Here is a 13902-nt window from a genome sequence, read left to right as displayed (position 1 = left end):
AGTGAGAGAGAAATAATAGATCTGAAGTGTTTTGAAATTCTGACATACCTGTGGATGATGATCAGTTCTGGAGTCAAGCACTGCACTTTATCATTAGTGAGACACCATGCTGGAGTTTACGTTCCACATGGGCCTCCTATCTTCCTTCAACATTACACCCTATCTTTTGTACTCTGACCAGAAAAATAGTTGCTGAAGATTCCCTTTAAATGATTAGAGAACAGACTAAATGTTATGACAGAAAAACCTCCTATCCTAGGCTATAACTTTCCTTTTAAAAACAAGATTGTTAAATCATTTCTGCACTGTCCCCATCAAACACTCCCAGGACAGGAACTACACAGGGTTGGATATGGAGTAAAGCTCATTTGGAGGAGCACTTTCTCTTTTTAAGAAAAAAGTTGAGAAGTTTGCATTTACTTAGCACCTTTCACAACCATCAGTTGGCTCAAAGCACTTTGCAGCTTGTGATATTTTAAAAGATAGTCCCCGTTGGAAAGTGGGAAATGCAGCAGCCAATTTGCCTAAGGTGTGCACTAATAATGAGTGAGTGTCACCAGATAGTCTGTGTTTGTCATGCTGCTGATTGAGGGATCAATACGGGTCAGGACATCGGAATTAATTCCACTGCTTTTCCTCAAATTAGTGCCACGGGATGTTTTAAGTTCACCCAAACAGGCCTTCAGATAAATGTCACATCTGAAATACAGCCCCTCTGGCAGGGTGGTGTCCTCCCCGGACAGCAGCGGGATGTAATTGTTAACATGGATCTTGAACCTAGTTAAAATTTTAAATTGCCCGTGTCTGCTGCCTCAATCTGAGTAATTAAGAAAGAGGATGAGTTCTCTTTCCTGCTTCTGCAAATTGGGATTAACTCTTTTGCACTGTGCCTCTTCCTACAGAACTGGTTATAATCCAGTAAACTGGAATTTAATGAACATCGATTGAATTCTTTAAGTCTTGCAGAGCTGCTTTGCAAGGACAATTAGAGTAAAGCTGCTTAATAATACATTAATTTAAACTGTTCTAGCTTTTAATCATTAATAATAAATGGAAGCCACAGGTCTCTGGAATGAATATGATTTTTCCACAGAAACTTTTACTCTTGTATTTTTATTTGTAAATCTACCATTGGGACAGAGGTATCGTTGAACTGGGTGGTTAAGTTTCCTGTAACTTCCTCTATCTCCTCGCTCAACTGTGATGCAGTCTTCATTCTGTTCCAAAGCTGACGCTGCTTCCAACAGCTGCAGTACAAGTTGAGAATGCTATTAAACTCTGTGGAGTTATGTCAGTTGCTAAAAAGACATCCGTGCAATGCTAGATGCACTGAAACCCAATTTCTGCTCATAGACCAGCTCCTCACTACTGCTGTTGAAGTTAGGGTGCTGTGATGTGACCCACTGCCCCCTGATTAGCAAAGAGGACAAAAGCCAGGGTTTCCGAAATCTATCTGCATGTTCTCAATCTAGTGAAACACTGAGGGTGAAGGAGGCAGCACACTGCACATTGTAAAAGGATAACAACATAATGTTCTTAAATACTGGCCTTACCTGAAACTTGAGAATGAATAAATATAATTGTCCTGCAATAACATTAGTTCCAATTCAGCACTATTTAAATTAAATTGTAGCGTCACAGAGTCATACAACGCGGAAACAGACCCTTTGGTCCAATCAATTTACCATAATCTCAACCTCAAATTGTCCCACCTGCCTGCGCTTGGCTCATATCTTTCCAAACATTCTTCATTCATGGGCTCATCCAAATGTTGTAACCGTATCTGCATCCATCTCTTCTTCTTAAAGTTCATTCCACACACAAACCACTGTGTAAAAGAGTTGCCCCTCGTGTCTTTTTAAAATCTTTCTCCTCTCACCTTAAAAATACGTCCCCTAGTCTTGAAATCCACCACCCTAGGAAAAAGTACACCTGCCATTCTCCTTATCTATACCCCGTCAGGACATTATAAACCTGTGTAAGGTCATCCCTTAACTTCCTGTCCTCCAGTGAAGCCTCCTTATAACACAAACCCTGCATTCCCAGCAACGTCCTGGTAAATCTCTTCTAAATCCAATACAGTTTCAAAATTCTTTATTCATTCACGGGATGAGGGCATCGCTGGTCAGGTCAGCATTTATTGCCCATCCCTAATTTCCCAGAGGTCATATGAGTCGCCACTGTGCTGTGGGTCTGGAGTCACATGTGGGCCAGACCAGGTAAGGATGGCAGTTTCTTTCCCTAAAGGACATTAATGAATCCAGATGAGTTTTTCCGGCAATCAACAATGAATTCATAGGTAATCATTAGACTTTTAATTCCAGGCTCTTAACGTTTGTGAACATTTTTCCAAGGATGAGGCACTTGATAAACTGGAGAGGTGGAGTGTGTTCTCCAGCGTAAAGTAGAGGGGACATTTTCTTAGAGGCGTACGATGTTGTGGCATCACTGCACAGAGTCAACAGGGAGAAGCTGGAGTCTCTGAGGAAGTTTTAGGAATCAATGACACCAATTAAAGATGACTAACAAAGGAGAAACAGTGATAATATGGAAAGGCATTTTCAAAGGCAGCCAAGTGACTTGGATCTAGAATGCATTGCCTGAGAGTGTGATACAGGCACATTCAATCCTGGCTTTCAAACGGGGTAATGATCATTTCTCAAGGGGAAAGGTGGAATAGCTAGGAGATTGGGAATAACTGTCATGGAGAGCTGGCTGAATGGTTCCCTTTTGTGCTGGAACCATTCCATGAGGCTGTGAGTTGCTCAAAGAGATCAGCTTTGTGTTTCAGCATCGCCACTACAGTTGTCTCAATATGTTTCAACTCCAGCAACAACTGTTTGAGTCAACCAGCAGGTTGTATTAGCTCTGGATGATCTTGGAATGAGTCGAAAAACCCCAGAAGAATTAAATGCCTTTGTTCCTTCAATCGCCATCACTGTCTGACACTCCTTCATTTGTGAGAATCTCTCTCTGAAGTTTTTTTTGTTTTATTCTCCAGGTGAAACTGGGGCGCATTCTCCTCGCATTCGGGTGAAATTCCCTTCTGAAACCTATGCGCTGGCTGGACAGTCACTGAACCTGGAGTGCTTTGCCTTTGGAAAGTGAGTGAATTACATTTCAATGTGTATAACACTCAAAATTCAGAGTAACTTAGAAAAGAAATTGGACCATCACCAGTAACGACTGGTGTAAGATATTCATTCTTTCAAGTCTGCTTTGGCATTCATTAGGATCATAACTCAACTCTGCACCCCCATATACATCAATTACTCGCCCCCCACCCACCTCACTGTCCTTGATTATTTCGGTGTGCAAAAAATCTACCCAACTCTGCACTGAAAATACTGAGAATCCATAGCTCCCTCAGGGGAGAATCCCAAAAATTTCACCCTTCCTTTAAGTGATGATTTTTCTCATTATCTCAGCCCTCCCTGGCTAGTCCTTTATCTTCAGACTGTGGTCCCTGCCTTCTGTATTCCCAGTCTGGACAAATTACCCCTCTACATTTTTATATGTTTCAATGAGAATCTTGCTCCTTACCCTGAAAGCATATAGATTTGGTTCGAGAACAATCCGCTCAACGGCAAAGTCAGTTGAGTGAACCTTCTTTGCATTCCCACTGAAGCAAATTTGCCCTTGGTAAAGCCGGAGACCACAGCATGTTCACAATGGCATAAACTTCAGGGCTGTGGACAGAGATTAGGTGGATTGGGGTTTCAAAGAATTGACACAGGAAAAGGGGCCTCTTCGTTTTCTGTAGGATTGTAATGGCCTTAATTTTTCAATCAGGATTAGAAACCTAATCCCAGAGTCTGATCAAACAAAGTAATAGACACTTGCCTTTAAACAAATTCTCTATCATGAACATTCTGGCCAAGTGTCTCCTGTTCTGAAGCACCAAAGATGAATGCAGGAATCAAGGAGTAGAGAAGACCAGGAAACTATTTGGTCACTTTTTCAGGAGTAAGTATCATTCTCTGTGATGTAAAGGTCCTCTATCCCTGGTACATAAGTACAATAAGGTAAGGTGGATCAGGGGAAGCAAAATAACCGTGAATGCTATAAATCAAGAACAAAACAAAAGTTGCTGGAAAAGCTCAGCAGGTCTAGCAGCATCTGTGAAGATGCCCTGAAGAAGGGTCACCGGACCCGAAACGTTAACTCTGATTTTTCTTCACAGATGCTGTCAGACCTGCTGAGCTTTTCCAACAACCTCTGTTGTCTTTGTTGTTGAAGGTGGATAAGGGGAGTAGGGTGACAGGGAAGTGAATTGACGTAAAAGTAAGGATATTACATTTCATTTATATGGGGACTTAGTGAGACCACATCTCAAATGTGCAGCTTTGGTCTCTTTACTTAAGGAAGATGTAAATATACTTGAAGTGGAGATTTTGTAGGTTGATACCTGGAATAAGAGATTGTCTTATGATGATAATTTGTTTAGACTTGGCTTCTTTCCAATGGAGTTTAGAAAAGTGAAGGATGACTTGAAATGTATAGCGTCTGGAACAGTCTTGGCAAAGCAGGTGTGGACAGATCATTTCCTGTTGAGAGTGAGTGCAGAACTATGGGGCTGTTTAAAAATTAGGGGTCACCTTGTTAGGGCAGAGTTGAGGAGAACCTTTTCTCTCAGGCAGTTATGTGACTCTAGCTCAGGGGTTAGTGAAGGGAGGCTATGGAATATTTTTAAGACATAGGTGGATAGATTCTAGTTCTAACTAAGAGTCACCAGACTCGAAACATTAACTCTGCTTTCTTCCCATGGAATCTGTCAAACCCGCTGAGTTTCTCCAGCAATTTCTGTTTTTGCTTCGATAGATTCTTGAAAGACAGAGGAATCAGGGGCTGTCAGGGCGAATTTGAATGTGGAAATAGAAACACAAACAGATCAGGCATGACCTGATTGAATGGTCCAGTTTCGCTGCTAATCCATACATTTGTATATTGACTCATACCCACCATGTCCAGAACACAGCAATCAATACATTGATATTTAATCTATTGCTGACTTTTGCTCAGTGATTTTTCTTCAGATTCTGTGTATTATTCCCAAAATTGAATCTTCCTTTGCCCCTCATTGTGAAGTATATTCCACTGAGGCCCAGTTTTTGGGTGTCACATTTCAGGAAGGATGTGAAGGCATTAGAGAGAGATTTTTATTTAAATTCATTCATGGGATGTGAATGTTGCTGGACAGGCCAGCATTAATTTCCACTTAATTGTCCAGGAGGAAGTTGTGGTGAGCTTCCAGCTCAAAACAGTGCACACTGTAGGGTGCTGGGACACTGGCAAGCTAGGAAGGGATTATAGGATTTTGACCCAGCGACAATAAAGGAACACTGATGTAGTTTTAAGTCAGGATGATGCATAGCCTGGAGGGAAACTTGAAAATAATTTTCTTCCCAGGTATCTGCTACCCCACTGTGTACTAGGTAATAAAGATCGTGGGTTCAGAAGGTGCCGTTGAAGGATCATTCATATATAAAGAGCAAGAGGGTAACTAGAGAAAGGATTGGCCCACTTAAGGACAAAGAAGGAAAGTTATGCGCTGATTCAGAGAAAATGGGTGACATTCTTAACGAGTACTTTGCGTCAGTATTCACCAAAGAGAGGGACATGACGGATGTTGAGGTTAGGGATAGATGTTTGCTTACTTTAGGTCAAGTTGACATAAGGAAGGAGGAAGTGTTAGGTATCCTAAAAGACATTAAGGTGGACAAGTCCCCAGGTCCGGATGGGATCTATCCCAGGTTCTGAGGGAAGCGAGAGAGGAAATAGCCAGGGCCCTAACAGATATCTTTGCAGCGTCCTTAGACACGGGTGAGGTCCCAGAGGACTAGAGACTTGCTAATGTTGTCTCCTTGTTTAAAAAGGGCAGCAAGGATAATCCAGGTGATTATCGACCGGTGAGCCTGACGTCAGTGGTAGGGAAGCTACTGGAGGAGATACTGAGGGATAGGATCTATTCCCATTTGGAAGAAAATGGGCTTATCAGTGATATGCAACATGGTTTTGTACAGGGAAGGTCATGTCTTACCAACTTAATAGAATTCTTTGAGGATGTGACAAAGTTGATTGATGAGGGAAAGGCTGTAGATGTCATATACATGGACTTCAGTAAGGCATTTGATAAGGTTCCCCATGACAGGCTGATGGAGAAAGTGAAGTCACATGAGGTCCAGGGTGTGCTAGCTAGATGGATAAAAAACTGGCTAGGCAACAGGAGACAGAGGGTAGTAGTAGAAGGGAGTTTCTCAAATTGGAGACCTGTGACCAGTGATGTTCCACAGGGATCTGTGCTGGGACCACTGTTGTTTGTGATATATGTAAATGATCTGGAGGAAGGTGCAGGTGGTCTGATCAGCAAGTTTGCTGATGACACGAAGATTGGTGGAGTAGCTGATAGTGAAGGGGACTGTCAGAAATTACAGCAGAATATACACTGGAGAGTGGGGCAGATAAATGGCAGATGGAGTTCAATCCGGGCAGATGCGAGGTGATGCATTTTGGAAGATCAAATTCAAGGGTGAACTATACAGTAAATGGAAAAGTCCTGGGGAAAATTGATGAACAGAGAGATCTGGGTGTTCAGGTCCATTGTTTCCTGAAGGTGACAACGCAGGTCAATAGGGTGGTCAAGAAGGCATATGGCATGCTTTCCTTCATTGGACGGGGTATTGAGTACAAGAGTTGGCAGGTCATGTTACAGTTGTATAGGACTTTGGTTCAGCCACATTTGGAGTACTGTGTACGGTTCTGGTCGCCACATTACCAAAAGGATGTGGATGCTTTGGAGAGGTTGCAGAGGAGATTCACCAGGATGTTGCCTGGTATGGAGGGTGCTATCTATGAAGAGAGATTGAGTAGATTAGGATTATTTTCATTAGAAAGACGGAGATTGAGGGGGGACCTGATTGAGGTTTACAAAATCATGAGGGGTATAGACAGGGTGGATAGCAAGAAGCTTTTTCCCAGAGTGGGGGACTCAATTACTAGGGGTCATGAGTTCAAAGTGAGAGGAGGAAGGTTTAAGGGAGATATGCGTGGAAAGTTCTTTACTCAGTGGGTGGTGGGTGCCTGGAACGCGTTGACAGCGGAGGTGGTAGACGCAGACACGTTAGCGTCTTTTAGGATATATTCGGACAGGTACATGGATGGGCAGGGAGCAAATGGACACAGACCGTTAGAAAATAGATGACAGGTTAGACAGAGGATCTTGATCTTGTTCCTGTGCTGTAGGTTTCTTTGTTTCTTTGTTTGCTTCTTTGATCCTTGGTGAGTTACTGTACTGCACCTTATAGATGGTGCACACTGCTCTGCTGTGCCCAGATGGTGGAGGGTGTGAATGCCGACCATCTTCAATGGGGTGCCAGTCAAGCAGGCTGCCTCATCCTGGGTTGTATCAAGCTTCTTGAACATTATCATAGCATCGTAGAATCTCTATTGTGTAGAAGCAGGCCGTTCGACCCATTGAGTCCACACCGACCCTGTGAAGAGCATCCCTCCCCGACCCACGCTCCTACCCTATCGTGTAACCCTGCATTTCCTGTGGCTAATCCACCTATTCTGTACATCCCTGAAGACTATGGACAATTTAGCATGGCCACTCCACCGAACCTTTGGACTGTGGGAGAAAACCCACGCAGACACAGAGAAAATGTACAAACTCCACACAGTCATCTGAGGGTGGAATTGAACCTGGGTCCCTGGCCCTGAAAGGCAGCAGTGAGCCACTGCGCCACCCAGGAGTTATTATTGGAGCTGCTCTGATCCAGGCAAGTGTGGAATATTCCATCAGATTCCTAAATTTACCTTGTCGATGGTGGACAGGCTTTGGGGACACAGGAGGCTCAGTGCTGTCTGACCTGCACTTGTAGTCATTGTGTTTATACAGCTAGTCCAGTTCAATTTCTGGTCAGAGGTAACTTCAGGATACAGAGGAGAATGTTTCTAGGAATGTGGAATTTCAATAATAAAGATAGCAAGGTCAAATTGGAACAGAGAGGAAATCTGATTGAAAATTCAAAATCATGACAGATCTGGACAGGGTTGAGTTGGAGATAATGTCCCCTCTCATTAAGTTCGAGAACAAGAGGGCACCGATATAAAGTAATTAGTGAAAGAAGCAAAAATGGCATAAGGAAACATCATTTTCACACAGCAACTGATTTGGATTTGGAATGTGAGATAACAGCGCAAAGCTGGATGAACATAGCAGGCCAGGCAGCATCAGAGGAGCAGGAGAGTTAACGTTTTGTGTCAGGACCCTCCTTGAGTCTTCTAAAAAATGGCCCTGACCCAAAACACCAACTTTCCTGCTCCTCTGATGCTGCCTGGCCTGCTGTGCTCCTCCAGTTGCACACTGTGTTGTCTCTGACCCCAGCATCGACAGTTCTTGCTGTCTCTGGATTTGGATTGTCCTGTCTGAGAATGTGGTGAAGGAAGCAGGTTTAATTGAGCAGTGAGGCCTACAATTATTTGAGACAAAACAATGACCAGAGTAATAGGGAGAAGGCAGGAGAATGGCAACTGGTGAGGCACTTATTTAGACAGCACAGACATGATGGGCCCAATAGTGTCCTGCTCTGTAGCAATTCTACAATAAGGATAAAACAATTATAAAGCATCAGTCTAATGACTAAACACCATTGTGTTGGGTTAGTAAAATCTGGCGGTACTGTCAAAGCTTTCTTGATGAAATGGAGTTGAGATATGTATTTTGTTCTTGTGTAAGGGTGTATTAATATTCATTTGTCTCCCATTTTGCCTGCTTTGGGAACGATTGGCATTCAACACCGTTCGTGGAAGAATATTCTGTTCCTTGCTGATAAAAACAAGAAACCTTCCTCAAATCGCCCTTGTCTGTATTGTTCCACTTCGCGCAGTTTCAAATTTAATTTCATTCACTGAATGCCAGCCAGCTGTGAAATGGCATTATGTACTAAGAACATCATGCTGAAATCTAGATATAAGGTTTAGATACCTTGGGGGAATACTGTCGAACGTAGTAATTCTGGCATCTAATACAAGCCGTGGGTGAGTTTACATTAACTTAGCTGGAGCACACTGTTGCCACAGTGACAATTGTTTGATGGTTTTTTAAGAAAAGCTGTTGTCATAAATAAAGGCTGTTTGTTTATGAGCATTGGTATGTTCTGAGGAAACACATTGATAAATGTGTTTGGGGTAAAATGTCCTGGCGTGTTACTTTTAATGTAATCGTCGTCCATTTAAAATAATCAAGTTAATGGGCTGGGTGACAACAGCATGCAAACAATCCTTAATGGGACACATAAAACAGTGCAGTTAAGGTCCTGACAGTAACCACTAGGATCTCTGCTGATCATTTCACAAAATCGGTATTTCAAATTCTTGTGCAGCAACTCAGTGGGTAGTGTGCTAACCCCCGTCAGACACTCATGAGTGTAAGTTCAGTTCCTCCTCCAGAGATCTGAGCATACACCTAAAGTGGTATTTTCATTGCAGTACTGAGAGACTGCGGTCCTGTTGGAGGTGCTTTCTCAATAAAATCTCAGATAACATTAACGATCCCATAGTGCTGTTTTAAGTAGAAGCAAGGGACATCTCCCTGTTTTTCTGGGCAGTGATTGTCCCTCAATCAGTATCAGTAAAGCAGATTATCTGGACATTTGTTGTCTGTGGGAGATTGCTGTGCAGTAACATTTCCTATGTTAGCGTATTTTGACGAGTTCTTTATTAGCTGTAGAGCACTTTGGAACACCCTGAGATTGTGAAAGGCGCTATAGAAATGCTATAGAGCTATGAGAGGTGGTGGCATTGTGATTCCACAATCTGATTGGGCTGATATGAAAGAGATGTAAGCTATAAAGTGGTGCTCTAATGATATAAAATACAGGGAAACATTACCTCACTATTTTTACTCTAATCATCATCAGTTGTCACATATGTCAACGGTCTAATATTTCATTGTTCACAACGAATTAAAAAGTGAAAAAGACTCTTCATTGTTTGATTTAGTGGAAGCTGGGGAAGTATGCTTGTGTCACCAGACTAGTAATCCAGAATGCGATATGGGTTTGAATCCACCTATATTGATGGTTAAAATTTGAATTTGATAAACACATGGACCAACTAGCTAGACAAATGGTGACCATGTCGTTTGTTGTGAAAACCTATCTGGTTCACTAATATCCTTCAAGGAAGGAGGTTTGCCCACAGTAAAGGGTTGACTCTTAACTACCTTCTGGGCAATTGTGGATGGACAAAAAATGAATATAGAATAGAATATCCTTTATTGTCATGTGTTCTCCAGAAGTGCAAGAGTACAGTGAAAAGTGTACAATGTCTCCTCTAATGGAGTAATCTTAGGTACAAGTATATAGGTAGTTTAGACTAGATTCTCTACAGTGTGGAAACAGGCCCTTCAGCCCAACAAGTCCACACTGCCCCTTGAAGCATCCCACCCAGACCCATCCCCCTATAACCCACACACCCCTGAACATATGGGCAATTTAGCATGGCCAGTCCACCTAACCTGCACATCTTTAGACTGTGGGAGGAAACCGGAGCACCCGGAGGAAACCCACACAGACAAGGGGAGAATGTGCAAACTCCACACAGACAGTTGCCCGAGGCTGGAATCGAACCCGGGTCTCTGGTGCTGTGAGGCTGCAGTGCTAACCACTGAGCCACCAAATCATGGATACAAAAAGAGGAATAAAAACAAAAGATTTTCTGAAGAAGGGCCCAGACCTGAAATGTCAGCCTTCCTGCTCCTCTGATGCTGCCTGGCCTGCTGTGTTCATCCAGCTGCACACCTTATTATCTCAGGCTCCAGCATCGGCAGTTCCTACTGTCTCTGAATTTTAAAAAAATGGTTGCAGTACTTTACAGCGATTCATAATATTACATTTAACTCCTTCAGAAACCTCTACCACATGTGTGGATAAAGCGTTTAAATGTTTTGTTTTGATCTCATTCAAATATGCCAAACTTGTAACAGGTGCAGCCCGATCACCCCAAGATACTGGAAGCCAGTTTCCTGTCTCACTAGAGAGAAAGATGACTGATGGTGGTTTAAACTGATGGTCACCACACCTCAGGTGAGGAGAGGGATTGTGAAGGAGAGTACCTCAGTCAGTGCAGGAATCCAGCCCACACCCTGCATCATACACTGGCCATCCTGTTAACTGAGCTGACTAACCACATGCATTAAGCAGGTCTGACCTGCAAGATGGATCAGTTTTGAAAATACAAAAGTGATGACAGTGAATGCAGAGGATGTAGCACCCCCTCACCTGTAACTCGGGTTACAGAGAATTTCCCTGGCTCCTTGTTCCTATTTGAAACTTCTGTCCCATCAGCCCCAGCTGCAAAGGAATAACATTTCGCATTCCCATCATGCCTTCCGCATTCCTTCCTCCCCATGCCTGGATCTTACTCCCCCTTACTGTTTGTCTCCCCCACCATCACCATCAACTGAACCAAAGAACTCTCAATATAAAGAGACCACGTCCTGCTTCCCTCCATTTCCCCATGCTCTCCGCCATATTCCTGACTCCCACAACCCTCCCTCCCTCCCCCACCCGATCAATGCCACTCGCCATATTGGGAAAGGGCAACCCAGAATTACTGTTGTGCAATGATCATAAAGACATCATCAGAATATTACAACAACATTTCTTTTTGTTTCTAACAACTTCTGTTTGTGAGTTGGAATAGTGCTGAAGAAGAAAGTTCTGATTTGTTTAGAGTTCATAGCATTTGGGTCTCACTAGCAAGACCATCACTTGTTCCCCACCCCCCCCCCAATTGCCCAGAAGGCCGTTAAAACCAACCCATTACTGTGGGTCTGGAGTCACATGTAGACTGGACCAGTTATGTACGGCAAATGTCCTTCCCTAAAGGCTATTGGTGATCCAGACAGGCTTATTACAAACAACATTGTCACGATTAGACTAGCTTCTTGTTCCATGTGCTTATTGAATTCAAATTTTAACCATCCGCCATGGTGCATTCTGGCTTACTAGTCTGGTGACACAACATACTTCACCAGCTTCCACTAAATCAAGTAATGAAGAGTCTTTTTCACTTTTTAATTGGTTTTGAATGATGAGAGAATCAGATCGTTGGTATATGGGACAATGAGTGATGAGATTGCAGGCATCAAATAGTGAACCCTCAAAGAATCAAGGTTTATGGAAACAGGGCACAGAACTGGAGTTGATGTAAAAGATCAGCTGTGATCTCGTTGAATGGGAAAGCAGTCCAGAAGACCGAATGGCCTAGTCCTGCTCCCATGACTTAGGTTCTTAACTATTACATTGAGCAGAGTTGACAACCTTCTCTCCTCCTGATTTTAGATAGTTTTGACAAATGAAGAGAGACTAAATCGGTTAGGACTATATTCATTGGAGTTTAGAAGAATGAGCGGGATCTCATAGAAATATTTAAAACTCTAGGAGGCCTAGACAGGGTAAATGCAGGAAGGATGATTCCAATGACCAGGGATTCCAGAACCAAGGTGCCACAGCCTAAGGATATGGGTAGACCATATGGGTTGAGATGCGGAGTAATATTTTTCATCCAGTCAGCGGTGAGCCTGTGGAATTCTTTGCCACAGAAACTGATTGAGGCTAAAACACTGAATGTTTTCAAGAAGGTGATAGATATAGTTCTTGGAGCTAAAAGGATCAAAGAGATTGGGAGAAAGCAGCAAAAGAACACAGACTTGGTCGATCAGCCATGATCATATTGAATGATGCATCAGGCTCGAAGTGCTGAATGGCCTACTTTCCATGGTTCTGCTGGACTCCCACCAGAGTCACAGCGGGACTGTAGCCCCTGGGGCTATTCATGTCTACTTTGTTTATAGAAATAATTAGTTTTGATTTTGAAGGTTAACTGATGCAGTTCATTGATCAAAGAGAATAACTAAATGAGTTTAACATCACATTATATTATTCACTTGTAAGTCTCATGCAGCTGGAGATTTGCCCCAGGCCAAAAGTATTCCTGCTTCACTCAAGATTGCAGTGGGTTTTCACCAGAAATTGACCTAATATCAAAATATCCTCGAACATGAAGGACCAGGGCAGTGAAGGTGGAGATAGGGAGAGACATTCCCACCCTTCCATACCACCGCTTCCCTCCAGCCTAAGAACTAACACCTCCAAAACCTGGAAAATCTCAGTGAGAGGCACAATGGCCAGCTCATCTCATGTCTCAACAAAAGTACCAGTGCCTGAGATAATAAAATGTGAGGCTGGATGAACACAGCAGGCCCAGCAGCATCTCAGGAGCACAAAAGCTGACGTTTCGAGCCTAGACGGCTGGGCCTGTTGTGTTCATCCAGCCTCACATTTTATTATCTTGGATTCTCCAGCATCTGCAGTTCCCATTACCAGTGCCTGAGCACCAGTTTTAGCAAAAGTTGGAGCCCACCCAGATTGAATCCATCCCCAGCAAAGATTTGGGGTAACACACCATTTCTTTAACTAAGAATCCTCTTTCTGACCCACAGATGCCTTGACCTGCCTCCTACACTCCCTCCACCTGGACCCCACCCTGCTGCCTTTTACCTGCACTCAATCTGTTCATTGAGAAATGTCGACATGACATTGGTGGCCTTAATTTCTCTGAAAACCACCCCCCTCCACCACAACCAACCCAAACCTATCTCCCTCTGAACTGACTGCACTCCATGCTCTCAGATCCAACCCTGACTTTGTCGTCAAGCCTGCCGACAAGTTGGTGCTATTGTTGCATGGTGTACTGGCCTCGACATTGCGAACATTGAGCACCAGCTCTGAGACACTTCCTCCTGTCTGCCCATGGGCCATAAACCCCAGCTCTGAAGGAGGGTCACTGGACCCAAAATGTTAACTCTGCTTTTTCGCCACAGATGATGCCAGACCT

At 43.3% G+C, this 13902-nt stretch overlaps 1 protein-coding gene across 2 annotated transcripts in view; it reads left to right on the top strand.

The window, feature by feature from the left end:
* cntn2 (contactin 2) overlaps positions 1 to 13902 on the top strand; it is a 213938-nt gene that overhangs the window by 135104 nt on the left and 64932 nt on the right. For both annotated transcript variants that reach the window (XM_048553134.2, XM_048553132.2), the window contains exon 7: positions 3002 to 3104. In XM_048553134.2, the coding sequence (XP_048409091.1) occupies positions 3002 to 3104 (103 nt within the window). The remainder of the gene's footprint in view (positions 1 to 3001; positions 3105 to 13902) is intronic.

Source organism: Stegostoma tigrinum, chromosome 21 (assembly GCF_030684315.1).
Source record: "Stegostoma tigrinum isolate sSteTig4 chromosome 21, sSteTig4.hap1, whole genome shotgun sequence".
NCBI lineage: Eukaryota > Metazoa > Chordata > Chondrichthyes > Orectolobiformes > Stegostomatidae > Stegostoma > Stegostoma tigrinum.
The sequence above is the reverse complement of the archived record's forward strand: the minus strand, read 5'-3'. Positions and strand labels throughout refer to the sequence as shown.